Consider the following 19,081-nt stretch of genomic DNA (forward strand, 5'->3'; position numbering starts at 1 on the left):
AGGAAGGGACTTTATTCCCAGACCAGAAAATAACTGTTGGGGATGTTGAAATGCCTATATGTATCCTTGGGGACCCAGCCTACCCCTTAATGCCATGGCTCATGAAGCCGTACACAGGCAGCCTGGACAGTAGTCAGGAGCTGTTCAACTACAGGCTGAGCAAGTGCAGAATGGTGGTAGAATGTGCATTTGGATGTTTAAAGGCGCGCTGGCGCAGTTTACTGACTCGCTTAGACCTCAGCGAAACCAATATTCCCACTGTTATTACTGCTTGCTGTGTGCTCCACAATATCTGTGAGAGTAAGGGGGAGACGTTTATGGCGGGGTGGGAGGTTGAGGCAAATCGCCTGGCTGCTGGTTACGCGCAGCCAGACACCAGGGCAGTTAGAAGAGCACAGGAGGGCGCGGTACGCATCAGAGAAGCTTTGAAAACCAGTTTCATGACTGGCCAGGCTACGGTGTGAAAGTTCTGTTTGTTTCTCCTTGATGAAACCCCCCGCCCCTTGGTTCACTCTACTTCCCTGTAAGCTAACCACCCGCCCCTCCTCCCTTCAATCACCGCTTGCAGAGGCAATAAAGTCATTGTTGCTTCACATTCATGCATTCTTTATTCATTCATCACACAAATAGGGGGATGACTACCAAGGTAGCCCAGGAGGGATGGTGGAGGAGGGAAGGAAAATGCCACACAGCACTTTAAGCACAGCACTTTAAAAGTTTACAACTTTAAAATTTATTGAATGACAGCCTTCTTTTTTTTGGGCAATCCTCTGTGGTGGAGTGGCTGGTTGGCCGGAGGCCCCCCCACCGCGTTCTTGGGCGTCTGGGTGTGGAGGCTATGGAACTTGGGGAGGAGGGCGGTTGGTTACAGAGGGGCAGCAGTGGCAGTCTGTGCTCCAGCTGCCTTTGCTGCAGCTCAACCATACACTGGAGCATACTGGTTTGGTCCTGCAGCAGCCTCAGCATTGAATCCTGCCTCCTCTCATCACACTGCCGCCACATTTGAGCTTCAGCCCTGTCTTCAGCCCGCCACTTAAATTAGCCCGCTGCTAAATTCGACTTAAAGTCCTAGTGTAGACCAGGGCTGAGAGAGAGAGAGAGAGTGTGTCTCTAGGTACAGACCACTGCCCTCTGCTGGCTGGAAACAGAACTGCTCATCTGTGTTTCATAGCGCTGTATGGCTAGCAGCTAATAGAGATTCTCCTTTGACTTAAGTGGTAGGGGTCCGTGCTTTTGGAGGAGGAGGTCTGAATTCTATCCCTGCAGTCACTATGGAGTTCTGACAGCCACAGGGGTGACATAGTGACAGACAACTGCGCTGGTTTCAGATTTGTTACGGTATTTTCTCCATCTGTAGCACCTTCTGTCCAAGGTCCTCAGTGTGCTTTCCAAGCATTAATGAATTTAACCTTTCTGCACTTCCCTGAGAAACAGAGCATCCCCACTGTACAGACAGGCAAGCTGAGGCACACAGATGGAGTGACTTGCTCAAGGCTGTGGCAGAGCTGAGAGTAGAGCTGTGGAGGCCTGACTCCCATTCAGGAACGTAGCCAGAAGATGAGCCCCCCGTGAATAATGGTGTTGGGGCCTTATGTGCTCACTTATCCCCATCATTCTGTGAGGTTGCATTGCCAATGTATGTCCTGAAATAAATCCCAGATTTCTGAATGGACTTAATCAATGTGGACAGATGTGTGAAAATCGGGACTGTCCCACCATAGGCAGTGCTCCTGCGAATGTAGCACTTCCCTTCACATTTGGGCTCATATGGACATTTGGGGTACCAGTCCTGCACACCCTCTTCAGTGGGGTGTCTACAGAGGGCCTGTATCCTATCCTCTGCCTACAAGAATCCGTCACTGGGGCGTTAATCCACTTTCACTCCTGGCAGTGTGCAGCAGTCTGTTGCTCAGTCCCCTTTCTGTGACTGACACTCCAGGGAAATAGCCCAAGCGACTTGTCTCCACATCAGTTGCTTACAGTTGTTCAATGGTCTTACACAGCCACAGCTCCTGGGATGAGGCAGTAGATGGGATGGAACAACAGCTAACTTGGTCTGAGAGTCCTTTTGTGCTGCCAGATCGCTAAAGGAGCTGGGCTCTGAACCTCTGGGACGGGGGGAAGAGGACAGGTGCCACTGATGCTAAGCTTTCAAAGCTCCAGGGTGAAGACTGCATAACACTGCGTGTACAGCTTTTCACCTGCATGTTCAGGATTTTAACATCTTCGGTGTCTGTATGTTGGAAGCCTCCATCGTTTCTGAGGGAGGGAGACTGACACACTGGAAATGAAAAATGGGAACTTTATGGGGCAGATTTTCACAACTACAAGTGTAAACGTGTGTGCCATTGTGTGCTTGTGTGCCACTACATGTACAAATCGGGGATGAGCACATTCACGTGCATACACTAGAGTGGTATCAGGGTTTGCAAACTGTGCACACAGTTTCGTGTATACTTTTGCATATGCAATTACATGCGTATGTGAAACCATGATCACACACATCTGTCTCGTGTATTACACAGGCGGCTATGAAAACAATGTCCATAACGTTGATGGTGTGGTTGTCTCCTTCTGTTTCTTCCTTCGTCCTCTCCTGCGTTGACTATCCACACCGGTCAAGCGTTGCCATTAAACCAGTATCACTGCTTCTTGTTGGTTCTCTTTGAAGGATGTGGGAATTGAGATCAGCGCTAGAACTGGGAAAGCCCTGTTAAACCCTCTTTCCCATTCATTACCCCCTTGCATCTGACTGTTCCCTATTCGTGTCATCCTGTTAAGACAACCCTGATTCTGGGGGGAGTGGGAGAGAGAGAACCATCTGGAGTTAATCCAAGGTTCTCAGGGCGAAAAGGAATCTGCTTCTCTGCCATGCCGGTCTCATTACTACCTGCTAGCCAGTAACCCTTCAACCAAGCAGGCTGGTCTGTCCAAGATTCAGGGTGAATCTTCTTTAGGAAATGGTGTTATCACACCTCACAGTAGCTAACATGTAGTAATTAACATGGGGTAAACGCCTCATGAAGATAAGGTCATTTGTGATTTTCGGGTGTGAGCAGGTTGAGGTAAAGACTATGGGGGAGCATAGCATTTACCATGACCTACGCACAGGTGTTAAAACTACAAGGGCCTTGTCTGCACTCGGATTTTACCACGTTAGGTAATATGGTTAAAAATACACCTTTTTTTCCTGGTGTGGATATGCCTCAAAAGAGCATCCTCAGAAAGGACAACAATCAAGTCTCTCTGAGAGAGAGAACACTGTGTGTGTGTGTGTGTGTGTGTGTGTGTGTGTGTGTTCTCAGTAACAGTCTGAGAACAGTCTTTGTTTGGAGAACAAAATATCTGTTGAGCTCTGTGCAAGAAGAGAGAACTTAAAAATCTGAAGGTGCAGTGGATGGAAAGCAAAAGGCATCACAATTTCATGGTTATGTAAATGGAGATGTTGAGCTGTGAGAGCCCCAAAGACTTTCATTAGTACAAACAGAACCCAGGAATCATGGGCCACCAGTCCCCTCCTTTACCTCCACCCTGCCTTCCTTGCAGAATTCCACTTGGCTGCTCATCTGGGGAAAGTCTAATTTTTTATGATCAAGTAAAGCTGTCTTTGGGATTTTATTTCTCTGTTGTCATCCTCATGGTCAAGGCAGATGAGCAGGTTTTTGAGCTGTGGAGGGAATTTTCCTGACTGTTTTGCAAGGCTCTGCAAACTATAGACAAATGGAGCCGGGCTGGCGGGCGGGGAAGAAGAGGAATTGCTTGACTGGGAAATGATTGAACTTGTAAAGCTAGGGAAAAAGAGTGTTTGAGACTCCATGCACTTTTCCTTGTAAAGCTGTAAGTGCAATGTGCATATTTATTCTGATTTGGTAGTGTTTTACACCCACTTTGCACTGGAGTAAATGATGACACAAAGTACAGGGGATAGAGAATCAGGCCCAGAGAGTTTCAGAGGATAGAAATAAATCACTGAGATTCATCATTGTCCTGCCAGCCTTGGGGAGAGAGAGGGACTTAGACAAGTGGCTATTCAGCTCCTCCTTATTCTAGACTCACTGACTCACTGATTCAAAGACTGAACACAGGCGAAAGCCTAGAGACTGCTCTGGGCACAGCAATGCTGCTGTTACAGACCAGGCTCTGCCACTGAGTTTGGATGAATTGGTAACATTGTGATTGAGAATCCTAGGAGGGACGGTATGGCAAAGACCTATTAGGTCAGCGGGTTCATGCCTCAGCCGATGCAGGATTGTTCCCTGCCCAGGACATGGTGTGTTAGTGTCAGATAGTGGCATCAGCCAAGAGAGGAGCAGAGCATTGATTAAGACAGCAAGGGGGGGTGGGAGAGTCTCTTACACACACATTATCCACATGCACACAGCATCAGCATCAACAGCTTCTGCCAGCCAGTACAGCACAGCCAGACTGCAATCACTGCCTCGGTATCTCCAGATCTGCTCTCCTCCTCCTCTCTCCTGGTCTGTCTTTCTCTCCCTTGCTCACTCTCACTGAGCTCCCCATCAGCCCCTGCAGGACCCGTCCGCTCGCCATTTGGGCCCCACCAGCACGGAGACAATGAATTCATGCGGATTATGCATCTGAAGGAATAACAAGCTTCTGAATAGCCACAAGGGGAGGTATCCATGTGTTTGGCAGGGATACAGACGCCTGCTCGCTTGCTCGCTCTCTTTCTCAATCGCTCTTCTCTCCCTTCAGCTGCCTCCTTTCCAGCTATGATCTCCTTTGATTTCCCTGAGCAGCTGCAGTGAACAGGCTCCTTGGTGCAGCCCAGATCCCAGAGGATTGCACCCTCCCTCCTAAGATACTTGAGGGGTTAGGATTATTTTTATTTCTCTCCCTCTTTTCCGGTTTTCCTCCACCTGCCAGTCTCTGTGACTCTCACATCCTTCTGTGCATGCGTCTCCCTCACTCCCTTCTCATCCGAACGGCGAGAGGTGGAGGGAGATCCACCCTAGTGCAAGGACCTATCTTCTTTGCTGCTGGGACCAGCCCTACAGGAGCAGTGTGGACCCAGCCCTGGATGCTGACCCTGCCTTCAGGTTTGGATTCTTGTTTCTTTGGTCTGTTTCTTGACACGCTAGTGCTGTGTGTGTGTGTGTGTGTGTGTGGTGGGGGGAGGTGGAGGAAAGCGGGAGGATCTGATAAACCCGTGAAAGAGTTGTTTGGGGGAGAATGGTAACTAGCTTTGGTGTATGGACATCACAGTGACAGAGACAGGGTGGGAGGGATGTAGAAATACAAGGGACTGTGTTAAAAAACCCAGTGCATAGGATGGAATCCCTCAGAGGCAGCTGGGAGCATCCTCCCAGGATTCCCGTCATTTGCTCCATTTCCTGGGATGTTGAGTCCACTGGGAATGCACCTTTCATTATTGCCTCTCCTCCTATGGCATCTTTGCTGTCCCTGCTGAGGTCCTTAGCCTGGGAGGAGCAGCAGCATCCCAACTGGCCTGTCCATGTGTCCGTGCTGGGAGTAATGGGCTCCTCTGTTCTTCATAGAGTGGCTCGCTCTGTATCTCAGCCCTGACTATGTTGGACCTGAAAGTGGACGAGGAGGAGGTGGAGAATGGCCATCCAGTCAGTATCCAGGCCTTTGCCAGTAGCTCCACTCTGCATGGCCTGTCCCACATTATCTCCTATGAGAGGCTCTCCTTCAAGCGCATCATCTGGACTCTCTGCTTCCTGGGCTCTATGGCCCTGTTGGCCTATGTCTGCACGGAGAGGATCCAATACTACTTCCTCTACCCTCATGTCACCAGGCTGGATGAAGTGGCCACAACCAGGTTGACATTCCCTGCTGTCACTTTCTGCAACCTCAACGAATTCCGCTTCAGCCGGGTAACAAAGAATGACCTGTACCATGCTGGGGAACTCCTCGCTCTGCTCAATAACAGGTGGGTCCAGGGAAGCCAAGCCCTGAGGATGCTGCATGAGCTCAGCACTGCTGATCTAGATGGGACAGTACACCACCATGCATCTGAATGTGCTGCCATCTATGTGAACACAACCAACAGGGCACTGTGTGCACATCTGCACTTAGGTGTTCGACAGACACGATACTCTGGCACTAGAGATACATCCGTGCACCTGCATAAGCTGCACACGTCTCTATGCACCATGTGGACCTACACACAGTATATGTGCACCTCCCTGTGTACATTCCTGGAGATATGATGCTCCAATATTAAGGCCTAATTTAAATATTCAGGCCTAATTTAGTCCCATACTCTGCATCTTGAGCAGTTTCCTCTGCAATGCATGCCTGTCTGCTCCTGAATGACTAAGATAACATTCATACCCATGATCATATTCATGCCCACCCCACCACTGGCAGTTGGGAAAAATGGCACTTTCCCATGGGGAAAAAAGAACTGTCACGTGTGTGAGTGGCTGGGGAGGGGACGTGGTGGCACACCAACTGTGGGCAGCCTCAGCAGCCCTTTGCTATGACTGCTATAATAGGGACCTTGTTTGTCTGTGTGCAAGTGAAAGATGAGATGATGGAATGGATAGGCACAACCCCAACGAAGTCAACAGCCACAGCTGAATTTGGCCTGGGGTCCTGCTGGCGTCTGCCAACAATGGAAAAGACAGAGAGCAGGGGTCCAAAGTGATCCCATTAACATACTGCTTCTCAGGGAAAGGCTCAGATGCTAGAGCTACCCTGGGTGCTTAGCTGGTAGACCTGGTGGATATGTTAGGGGAGGGTGTGGCATGGATTGCTTTCCTGCACCCTACCTCCCACATGGATGGTTGGTTGCAGGAAAGCAAAACATCCCTGCACATATTGGCAAGTCTCTTTGTCCACAGGATGAGTGGCACGTGCAGGCAGATCCAAGGTGCCACAAGGAGATGGCAGGACAGATGGCAATAGCATTTTTATCTATATTTTAGGGAGATGTAAACTTCCTTGGCCAGCTGGGGATGGGACAAAGAGGAAGTGCCCATGATATAATGCCCAGATGCCCTCACTGTGTAGGAAAGGACTCCCATAGATGCTTCTGCCAAACATTAGTATGGTACCCAAGGGCTCTTATGCACTTTTAGCATTCAGTCCATGCACCAGTGGATTTTCCCCAGGTTGGTACAGAGCCCATGGGTCACTATCCGTTCTTCCTGTAAAACATTTGCTTTCCACTTCCAGGCTTGTCAGTGTTATCCAGCATCTGTGCTGTGTTGGTGGCAGCTCCCTGCCCATTCCCCAGCCATTGTCAGCGACAATTCTTGGCCATTCTAAACTGGCAGCAGCTCCTGCTCTTTGATTGATCCAGCTGCTGTTGTAACTGCTCTCTGTAATATGCCTGAGAGCATGAAAACTAATGATCCCTGTGCACACGTCACTGCAGACTGTGACAGTCACTGGGGCGTGTGCGTGCATACGCGTGCAGGATTGCCTTCTGCTGGATAGAATCAGAACTGCTCGGCAGTGTGTCCTAGGCTCTGTACTGCTAAGAGCTGATAGCATGGGCCTTCGCTTTTGGAGTAATACCCTCACTGTTGCTGTGAAGATCCTTGTGGCCACTGTGTGCAGCATAGGCACAAACATGAAACCCTAAGGGCTTGTCTACACGGCATGACAAAGTGCTCTACAGGGATGTGGTTTGTAGGGCACTCTAATGTGTTGTGTTCCAACTGCTCTGTGTAGACCCTGCTGGCACACTCTAAAAGGTTCATGTTAGTGTGCCAGCAGGATCTGCATGGGGCAGTTAGAGCACAACATGTTAGAGCTCTCTCCAAACAATAACTCTGTAAAGCAATTTGCTATACTGTGTAGACAAGCCCAAAGTGGGTGCAGATTTGATCTGATCTGTGTGTGTCCTCAGTCAGTGTTCAAGCAGATCCTAGTACATGCAAATAAATGTCCCGTCCTGCTCCCACTAAAGTCAACAGGGAAACTCACACTGACATAAAAATGGGAGCAGAATCTGGACCCAAGGCAACAGAGGAAAGACCTTTTCATCTACTGAATAAAAGAAAGACTGTGAGATTAGGATGAGTAAGTGAATGAGTTATAAGAGGGGAGGGAAAGGGGCATGGAGACACACACAGGCTGCACCTTAAAGTAGGTTGGCAAAACCTGTTTTGCCTGCAGCTGTATCAGCACCTCCTGCCAGCCTGTCAGATAGCACAAGCTAAGCCAGGTTGGACTGGCTCACTCCAGAGCTGCAGGGAGAGGTGCTGGTGATTCAGTAGAGGGCAACCTTTCCTCTGAGTTAGTATTGAGCCAGTGCCCCAGTATAGTCTTAGAAGGATGTTGTGCTGTCTTGCTCAGATTAAATGTAAAGATCCCAAGCTGGTGATTGTAAGAGCTGTGGTTAAGCCTGTGCCCTGGCCATTTATGTTTCTGATAGTTACTTTCAGCATCCCTAACTCTTTCTCCACAAACCTCCTTTCTCAGTTAGATGTAGTTTTCTTCCTCATTTCCTTTCCTAGCCTTTTGTTTAGCAAGGCTGTTGTTAGGCAGCTGTCACACTGCCCCAGAGGTGCAACATGAGATCATAGGAATGGCCATGCTGGGTCAGACCAGTGTTCCATCTAGCTCAGTGTCCTGGCTTCCTATGATGAAATGCAGGTAGGCTACATATCAATGGTGAATGATTGACTGCTGCTTATCCTTGTTCATCATCATCATCATGTTCCTACTCTGCCTATGGCATTTAGGGCAGTGACGAAGCTCCTCCACTTTTGTCTGTTTCTGGCAAGTCTTTCAGTGGTTCCCCAGCTATGCCCCAGATTTTTCAGTTCGGCTTCCACAGCTCTTCGCCATGTTGTTTTTGGGCAGCATTGTTTTTGCTTGCCTTCAGGTGTCCATCTTATTGCTACTCTGGTGATGGAATCAGTTTCTATCTGAAGCACATGACAGATCCATCTCCAACACCTCCTGGCAATGATGGTGCTCAGATCCTCTTGGCTGCACTGTGTCAATAGATGTTGGTTTGAGATTGTTCTGGGCCAAAAGATACAGAGGATTTTTTTATTTTTTATCCTTGTTAGTTACTGCTATACATCACTTTGAGATGCTTAGTGGAAAAGTGCTGTGGGTGGGCAAGTGCGCTCAACTCTACCTCCAGCTACCCCAGCACCCATACTCCCAGCGCCCCCAGCACCTTCAGCTATCGCCAGCACCCACCATCCCCTCCTCTCAGGCACCCACCACAGCTGGCATGTATTGTGCAGCTCCATGGCCCGCCAAAAGGGACCACTGTGATCATCTGGTCTCACCTCGCCTCTTTTAGAAAACATCCATTCTTGATTTAAACACTGCCAGTGATGGACAATCCACTATGACCCTGGGTAAGCCCTTTCCATGGCTAATCACCCTACTTGGGGCAAGGTGTGTTGTCGTATGCTGAAATTTATGGTTCTATGGAAGTTATTTGCAAATATGCAATTCATGTGATTAAATAATGTTCTTAAAATGTCAGGCATGGAGCAGCACAAAACTTGGCATTTGTGCCTAGGCCCTGTGCTATATTGTAGCACAGGGGACACAGTCATATCTCAGTGTTGAAGGTTCCCGGGTGCTGTGTTATTCTACAGAGGAGACACAGTCTCCTGTCTAGCAGAGGAGACACAGTCTCATGTCAAATACTGGAGGTGCCTCGATGCTGGGCATTGGTGCTGTACTACAAGGTTACATTCTGTCCTTCAATTATAGACATCCGACTTAAGTTAATGGGCCAGCTCTGCTATAAATGACATTGGTGTCAATGTGGAAATAACTCCTTTGACATAATCGGTGACACTGAGAGCAGAGATTAGTTTGGTGGGAGTTGCACCTGTATATGCGAGGACAGGACTCGCTCCAACCAGGATTAAGAAGTCTCTATGCCCTGTTTCCCCAGGTATGAGATCCCAGACACCCAGATGGCTGATGAGAAGCAGCTGGAGATCCTACAAGATAAGGCCAACTTCCGAAACTTCAAGCCAAAGCCCTTCAACATGCTGGAGTTTTACGATCGGGCTGGCCATGATATCCGGGAGATGCTGCTGTCCTGCTCCTTCTGTGGAGAGAAATGCAACCCAGAGGACTTCAAAGTGGTAAGTGCTGTGGGCTTCCTCTACTCCTGATCCTTTGGAATGATGCTGTGCCTAGAGCAATCTGGATCATGCCACTGCTTTTCTGATCTAGATTTGTATCCTGAGATGAGGGTGTCTTGTGAATTTAAACTGTGTGTAGGATCTGTGGCTGGCATTGCTGTGAGCACAACCAGAATTAATGTGGGACATTATGGGGGTGGCCCATGGTGGGTGTTGCTCGTGGGCACCCTCTGCAAACATTACGTCGACTCTCTGTGGTGAACATTTCTGTGGCCACCTTCTAGGATGGGAATTACTGTGGACATGGTATAGTCTTGTGTCCTGGGTGGATATGTCTGCGATGGTGACATGCTAAAGGGACCAAGAGAATTTTTCTGTCAGTGGCTATGCAGACTCTCTTATGTGTCTGAATAGCATGTCCTTTGCCTTTGACAAGAACTGGCTTGCACCAAGTAGCAGGTATTACAAAAGGAGGGGGGACTTTTCAAGAGAGGATACACTTGGATCTGCATCCATCCATGCTCTTTGTGGACATTGTGTAGCCTCTGGCAGGTATTTCTGTGGCTCTTGTGTAGATATTTCTGTAGTTGAACAGTGTGTGTGATTCAGAGGGGGTTGAGGTGGGCACACCATAATCATGTACATATATATCATAGACCATCACTGTCAAGTGTCTGTCTAGCCTGTCCTTAAAACCTCCAATGATAGGGATCATGTCAACTACAGATGTGGCAGGAACCATTGGTAGTATGAGGAGGGAAATTTATGTGAAACCAACTGGGATCTCCCAGGTTTCTGTGTGTTTGAATTGACATGCCCAAGAAAGGAGGGAGCTGCCAGCTATACATATGATATTTGCTTGCTTACCCTCCCACTCTCTTTACCACTCCATCTTCTAAAATGTTCGGTAGTGAAATACTTAATATTGACATTATTAAAGACCCATCATTAGGTTTTAGAGCTAACAACTAGTGAGATTAATGGGGGACCAGCCCACTGTTTCAAGCTCTGTGCTGATCTCGCTGCATCGGTTACACTTGGGTCACATTTGGGATATTTTCTATGCAATATGAGGGTTAAAATTTATTTTTGGTTTTTAAGACAAAAGCTGGGATTCTTCAGAATCTGACTGTTATGTAGGCCACATGAAGCACCAACAAGGCCAGTGGGGCAGGAGGGGCCCAGAGCTTGACACCCCTGCTATAAAACATGCAGTGACACAGGGATGTGGTCTGGCATGGGAACCCAGGAGGAGTTGACTCTATTTTTGATGAAGTAAAGAAATCTTAGTCCTGGCAAGGCCATCCTTACCAGTGAAAGAGCAACAGTGTGTGTGGGGAGGTGGATCCAAAGCTGTCCCCAGCTCAGTGTAGCCTTTGCCTAGGACACATGTGTGATAAGAGAGTTTGGGTGAAATATTTGCCATAAACTTAGACTGAGGCCAAGTTTTGGCACCTTTCCTGAGTTTCCAAACACCAGCTAACTGTCCATTCCTGTTTCTGGCTTCCCTCCCAAATGCCAGGAGAGGCTGTCGAAGACTTCCCAAGGTAAATGTCACACCTTTTGGGTGTTCATCCAAACTGAATGGAGGCTCCTAGGGTTTACTTGCTGCTTAACCACTGCCTGGCTGAGGAACTTAGCAGCAGATGGTGAGGAACTGAGAACTTAACACAGCTCCTGGTCTGGGGAAGATCTTAGAGTCAACAGGCAGTAGAATTTAAAGGCCGGGGGCTAGTGCAGCTCTATGGGCCCTGATGGTGCTCCTTGCTCTGAGTAACAAATTTCAGATCATGCCTGGTTCTCTGTACACTTTATATTTAATCTCTCTGTCAACCTGTGTGTGTCTCTCCTGCTCTATCTTTTTTTTTCTCTCTCTCTCTCCATTTATCAGGTTTTTTTAGTCTAGATTCTTTCTCTCTAGCACCAAATTTTAGAATTCTAATTGCCAGTACATCCACGGCAAGTGAACTATCAAGTGGGTCCTCTGCACCATTTCCCCTTTGCAAGAGCAGCCTTTGGGGCAGTCTCATAAAGTGTCTGCCTGAGGTGTACGGCCTCTCGTGGAGTAAGAGGAAATCCCTCTCCCCAGATCTCAGCCCCCTGCCCTCTATTTTGGAGCTTCTTTCCCATGGAGTGGCACTGTAATGAGATGTCACCAGCAGAAAATCTGGGGAGAGTGAGCGAGACAAATGACAAGACTGAGAAACATAAATAGACACACAGACGCTCTGTGTATTAGTGAAATATAATTTCCAGTCACTCATTTGAGCTTTGTCATCTCCCTCTGTACTGTACAGTGTTTGTTTCATGCTGACACATAGATCCGATATACGATAGAGCCTCTATGATAGGTGTCTCTCCCTCTCTCTTAGGTTCATCTGTAAATTACACAATACTAGAACTTTGAAAGTTGACTAATCAATTCATTGGCGAGAGCTGGCTTTTTAAGCCAGCTCTTTCTTTGAGAACAGGCTCAATTGGGGTGCTGATAATGGAACATGGTACTACTTCTCTGGCTTTATAGTTCTTGAAAGAAACACAAATCCAGGCTAGGTTCCCCGACCCACCTCCAAAGATGTCGGCCATCCCTCATGCTAGGATTCTCCCAAGCTGAGCAGGGTTGGGCCTGGGTTGGTATTTGGTTGGGAAACCTCTGATATTGCAGAAGGTGCTCTTTGTGACATTATAGGTGGCACTCTTGCTTCTTGAGTCTGTACCAAGTGGAGAGAGGGGATCTTTGGGAGGACTACATCAAGAGTAATGAGATGAGGTGCTGCTGTCACAGAAAGCTGAGGTACTGATGGTTATTGTCATTAGAGGTCCCATGACACTTTGCTCAAGTGCTGGTGTCCAGGTCACATTCCAGCCCAAGTTATCCCATTGTGCCTCATTAAATTCCCTCTAGAGTTTTGGTTGGATACAAGATTCCTCTTCATTAACTGCCATTAACTTCATTAACTGCCATGTTGTTTAGTTTATTAAACAGTAGCTATGTTCCACCCCAGAGGTGGCTGCATTTCAGTGAGGAGTGACACCATCCCTATATGCCCCTTTCCTTCCTTGTGGGGATATTGTGAGTATTAATTCATGTTTATAAAGAGCCTCACATTCTCAGATGACAGGAACAACAGAAGTGGAAAGTGGTGATTGGTGGTAGCTGTAACATCAGTCTTGCACTGTTGGGTCCTCAAACACAGGCCATGGGGTGCAATCTCTACAGCGTGACCTGAGCAGTGCTTACACCAGTGAGTAGCTCAGACATTCACTCAGCTGAGTAAAAAGAACAGGAGGACTTGTGGCACCTTAGAGACTAACCAATTTATTTGAGCATGAGCTTTCGTGGCCCAACTTGATGATCACTTTAGATAAGCTATTACCAGCAGGACAGTGGGGTGGGAGGGGATATTGTTTCATGGTCTCTCTGTGTGTATATAATGTCTTCTGCAGTTTCCACGGTATGCATCCGATGAAGTGAGCTGTAGCTCATGAAAGCTCATGCTCAAATAAATTGGTTGGTCTCTAAGGTGCCACAAGTACTCCTTTTCTTTTTGCAAAGACAGACTAACATGGCTGTTACTCTGAAACTCAGCTGAGTGTTGTTCTTCATGTGTTTCTGGTACACCCAAGGTAGTGTCATCTGTAGGTGGAGCAGAGAACTCCAGGCTCTGACAACTAACCTTATTTTGACACTGGGCAGCTTTCTTCCCTTGCCTATGCCTCAGTTTCTCCATCTATGAAATGGGGATAATTCACATTTACTCATGTCATATGAGGAGGATGGTTGTGAAACATAATGCATTCAAGTATGTTGTTGATAATACCTAACTCTTATATGTATGTTAAGGATTTTGAGACCCTCAACGAAAGGCTTATTTAAGTACAAACGATTCTATTTTTGCAGTTGATAACAGCAATAAGTACCTCCAGGCTGAGCATTTCCAAATGACTTAAGGAACCTCAGCTCCACCTCTCCATCAGTTTGGGCTTATTGATTGGGTTTCCCAGAAGCAGGCAGTACAAGCGGCGTCTGACTGACAGTTTTTCAGCAGGATGAATTGGACTGATGGTAGCATTGAGGTGCTGGCCTTTGAGCCATCCTGCACATTTGTTTTTAGCTGACAGCGGATTTCACAAATATGCAAGGAGGTTTTTGTATCTGATGATAAGTCAATGGTCCCTGTCATGGAGGTTGCAGCAGGTGATAATAAACCATGACAGGATTTGTGTGTTCAGGGCTGAATGCAAAGGTATCTCAATGTCAGTGCTTGCTGATGGGACAGTGTATATCAAAAGAGAGGATAACTGCAGCTATTTTTTTTAATCAGTAATTTTGAACAGTGTGATGAATTAGCTAGTTTGTGTGGGCAGCACTGCCCTCCTGTGGATGGAATCAGAGCTGCTGCACTGTGTGTCCTAGGCCCTGTATTGCTAAGAGCTAATGGAGATTCCCTGTTAGCGTATACAACAGAGGCTGGTACCTTTTGGAACAGGGGGATCTGAGTCTATCTGTGAAAGGTCTAAGCTGCCCAAAGAGACATTGGATTGGTTTGTTCTATTTATGGGGTTCTAAACTGCTCAATGTGACACTGAATTAGTCCATTCTGTTTTTGAGGGTTCTGCTCTAGAATATAGTATGTTTTGCATCTCACACTTGGGAGGAACAAATAAATTTGTTAGTCTCTAAGGTGCCACAAGTACTCCTTTTCTTTTTGTGAATACAGACTAACACGGCTGCTACTCTGAAACCACACAATATATCAGTGGCTGTTTCATTATTACCACCTGGATTATTTCTTGAGAGCAGGTTGATATGATTTAATGGATTTGGTTACAAAAAGCTGGCTCCATGCTATATTTATGCTGCTCTTTGGATTCCCCTTGCAGCCCTGAACATGCAGGTTTTGTGCATAATATGTTAGACGAAGCCTGTGCTCTGTCACTGCCTTTGCATCACTAGAGTTCCTGAAGCCCCTCTCATTGAAATAGTTATGAAATATTTGGCCATGTTTCCCTGCACATGGGCTCCAGAGGCTTTGTCAGGGGTGTTTGTGTTAATGCAGAATATCATTTCACTTTTGGAAAACAATGTAGCAATACATTTCTCCCTTCCCATGTCTGTTATGTGTGCTCTCTCGCTCTCTCCATCCAATCAGCCCCCTTTCACTCACTTAGTCTTTTCTACTCTCTCTTCCCTTCTTTCCCAACCTCTCATGCATCAACTTGTTCCTACCTCTTCTTTTCTTCCCCCCCTTTCTATCTTCCCCCCACTTTTCATCTACTTCCTCCTCTCCCTGTCTTTTTCTCTCCACTCGGCCCCCAAGCTGATTCTCCAGGGAGTTTTCTCAAGTAATGGCAGAGCTGTGCTGGGAAATACCCATCTTCACAGAAGGGAAAAAACCCTTAAAAGCTGCCGTAGATCACTGGAGACACTTTGAGAGGATTGTGGTGTTACTGTGTTACTTAGTGCTGCTTATCCAGTTTGTAATTCATATCCTATTTTCTTGGAATGAGCCCCGGGGCAGGCTTTTCCCAGAGCATCACATCAGGATCTGTCTTTGTATTAAGCCTTAAAAAGCAGTAATCCAAGAAAGGAGTGAGATTTTTTTTTTCAAGACAATGTGAGAAGCAGGAACATTCAGAGGGTTTTGTTTTTTAATATGAAAGATGGAAAAACCTGCCAGAGGCTTTTTAAGAGGTTTTCTTAAAGGTTAATTTCTGTTGCCTCTGCCTCCCTCCTCCCAGCTTGGATCACTTCCACCAGCGCCGTACTGAACTGGGTTTGGTGCCACAGGCTTCTTTCTGCATGGGCAGTTGCAGCCTTAGCTGCATTAAAAGAACTGGCTGGTCTGTGCTGGGGGCCATTTGAAGGAGCCTTTCCTGTGAGATCTAATACTGTGGCGTACCATGGCCACAAACACTGCAGATTCTGGGGATTCCCTCTCATGCACACCACAGTCTGCACCCACCTTCCCCCAAGTCTCTGGGAGCTGAGTGGCAGCCTTCTTCCCTTGCCTGAAGCAATGAGGAGAGCAGGCCCATTTGCAGCCCTGGGCCCAAGCCCACATGCAGACCTCTGATCTGTTACTGTTAGCATCTCTCAGGCATTCAGCAACTTGCAGATTCGAGCCTGCGGTATGGTGCTCTTATTCAGTGCCATTGGGCTGTGCATTGTGCTTTGGTTGAAACAGTTCTGTCTGCTTTGATATTGGGGGTCCTGCTCCTTTAAGAGGAATGGGAGGAGAGGGCTGGTTGAAAGAGGAGTGAAAGGACAGAGAGACGATGCTGGTAGCAGAGAGCCAAGGATCTGGTTGTGAGTGTTCTGCAGGCATGATGTGGGAATGGGGTTGAGTTATTTATTGCCATGGCTGAGAAGTTTGGCTATGTAACACCATGAGTGCTAAGATCTGGATATGAATAATTAATTAATTAGAGCCAGTCTCCTGTGGCAAACAACGCCCCTCTCCCATCCCATATACATCCCTGTACAGTTTTCTTATCATGGGATGGATGCTAGTACCTTCCTCTTATGCCAGAGACAGCACTCTGGGCTCCGAATCCCTTCACCACTGCTCCTCCTGCTTGTCATGGCCCTGCATAACCCTTCCCCTTTCTGCTCCTTTTTCTTCCTCTTCTCTTGTGTGCTTGGCTCCCTTCTTTACAGCGTTCAGACAGCCAGCCTGGATACAGGCTCCTCCTGCAGAGCTCTGCTTCCCCTCACCTTTGAACTTTACATGTCTGAGTTGGGGCAGGGGTCATACCTCCCTGGCTCTGCTTGCTCAGAGCTTCTCTGTCACACCTAGAGTTTGGAGAATCATCTATAACTCCTGTAACAGATGCATTTTGCCTCTTCCTGTAGATGAATTTGTCTCAATTTTCTGGTCTTTATTTTGTCGTTCCAAATTGTTTGCCATAGAATTCTTTGCTAGTAACGGCTTGGTTACAAGCATTTGATATCCAAGCTATTGTTAATTGGCCTCACAGATCACATGATATAGTATGGGGCGGGTGGTGTGACTCTTACTGTCAGGCTCCCCATCTGAATGTTTGAGATTCAGGATTCCCTTTCTGAGAATATTGGCCCAGCATTCCTTTAAAACTAGATCTGGCTGAGATTGTTCATGGAGATCTTCCTGGAAAAATGAATGCAAAAGGCACATGAACATAGTCACAGCAAATTCATTTAAAAATTCAAGTTTGTACTATCTCCCCAGCTCTGCTTATATTGGAGGTGACTATGATCAAAGCACAGAGATTTGATAGTGAGGCCTGTATTTGTGAGCTGTATCGATCACATCTCACTGCCTGAGTATCCACACAGCACTGGCTAAATTTCCAAACACCTGCGCCAGCCTGCAGTGGACTCAGTTTAGAAACCGCCTGGATTCTCTGCAGTTAATCTCTTTGGCCCCAATTCTGCCGGTACTTAACTCACATGAGTAGCTCTGTTGTCTCCAATAGGGCTACTCATGTAAACAAAGTTACACAGATGCATTAGTGTCTGCAGGAAATGGGTCTTTGGTTATTCCAAATCCTAGGTCAGGAATGGGATGGGATTGGACCAGGTGTGAATTAATGTCCCTGAGACATTACAATGTACTGTGGCAAATAATGGCATTTAATAGCCTGGCTCAAAGTTGGCAAGAAATTCTTGGCAACACTCTTTGCAACTACTTTTATGCCTTTGTTCAGGCCTGTTCCTGGCACCCAGATAATTAGTTTCCATGAAATTGTGGAATGGCACACGTTTTCAAAGAGAAATTATATTTCAATGCATCTGAGACATGCAGGAGTCCTATTATCACCCCAAAAATGTCCCTTTTCCCCCCTGAGGCCCCCAAACATGACAGGCTCTCTCCCCCTTTAAACTTGAGCCATTTTGTAAACTTCAAATCCCTGATAAATAACAGTTGCAGCAGATGAACCAGTGGCCCCATCCAGGACCACAGGGAATGGTGCACCAAGCTTGGGTGATCCTATCCAGGACTGCAGGAGATGTGGCCCCAGGCTCAGGTCACCCTGTGGTTTCATCCAGGACAGAGGACTTGATTGTAATGTCTTACTAACCATATGAGAGATGGAGCAAAAGCTCCACAAGCCTCTTCTTTGTCAACCTGATCTTCACTGGCTGTTCATGCAAACATCCTGCCATCCTCTGATTTTCCTGATGGCTGAATCTCAAGACAGATGGTCTTTAGACACACACAGCCCTGCCTGGGAATACACTTCATGAGCAAACAATCCAGGGAAATAAGATTGCTCCATGACATGTCCAAGCTCCTGCTCTTACCACAGCATGGACCAGCTGCAGATGCCAGCATGTGAATCTAACAGCATTGCAAACACGTGCAGTAAGACTCCTGGTCCCTTTCTCGCCATGCTGTGCACTTATCTCAGGTGTCAGACAGTGCCAGATAGAAGCAGCTGAAGCAAGAGGACAGAGCTAATGTAATAACAATGCTTAGCACTTACATGGAGCATTATACACGCTTCATCCGTCTGGGAGATATCAACCACCCCCATACAAGGGATGGGGAAATTGCATCACAGAGAGGGGAAGCGACTTGACCAAGGTCATATAGCAGGACAGTAGCAGACCCAGGAGTCATGGCTCCCAATGCCCCCTGCCTTGAACCCACTCTGCCCACTCTTTCTCATGCTCTTGCTGTCTCTGCACATGCTTGCTTGCTCTGAGCTCTCGCCGATCATTCTCCTGCTCTGAACTCTCGTGCTCTTTGCATGCTTACTCTCTCTACTCTTTTTTTTTCTCTCACTGCTTTTCTGTCTAAATACGTTGATAAGTCTTTCTCCAAGCTTGTTCTGCTGACTCAGCCCATCAGAATTAACAGGTGAGCAACTTCAGCAGCAGCAGAAAGGCCTGAGCCTGGGGGAAGAAGGGAGCTATCTCTGCTCCAGTGGGAAAGAAAGGGGATGCTCCCTTTGTCTGGACCCTGCTTTGGCCGGAGACTACAGCATCCTCCTCTTCTGCAGGCTGTATACCCTCTCCCCCTGGGGTTCGCTTT

The 19,081-nt window shown here is 47.4% G+C and overlaps 1 protein-coding gene across 2 annotated transcripts in view; it reads left to right on the forward strand.

Moving 5' to 3' along the window:
• Nucleotides 1-4,122: 4,122 nt before the first annotated feature.
• ASIC1 (acid sensing ion channel subunit 1) overlaps nucleotides 4,123-19,081 on the forward strand; it is a 119,991-nt gene continuing 105,032 nt past the window's right edge. The window contains exons 1-3 of one of the 2 annotated variants that reach the window (XM_048831910.2): nucleotides 4,123-5,060; nucleotides 5,520-5,914; nucleotides 9,866-10,061. In XM_048831910.2, the coding sequence (XP_048687867.1) occupies nucleotides 5,550-5,914; nucleotides 9,866-10,061 (561 nt within the window). In that variant the 5' untranslated portion in view covers nucleotides 4,123-5,060; nucleotides 5,520-5,549. The remainder of the gene's footprint in view (nucleotides 5,061-5,519; nucleotides 5,915-9,865; nucleotides 10,062-19,081) is intronic. The other variant, XM_075121420.1, reaches the window with a different exon arrangement.

Source organism: Caretta caretta, chromosome 20 (genome assembly GCF_965140235.1).
Source record: "Caretta caretta isolate rCarCar2 chromosome 20, rCarCar1.hap1, whole genome shotgun sequence".
Lineage (NCBI taxonomy): Eukaryota > Metazoa > Chordata > Testudines > Cheloniidae > Caretta > Caretta caretta.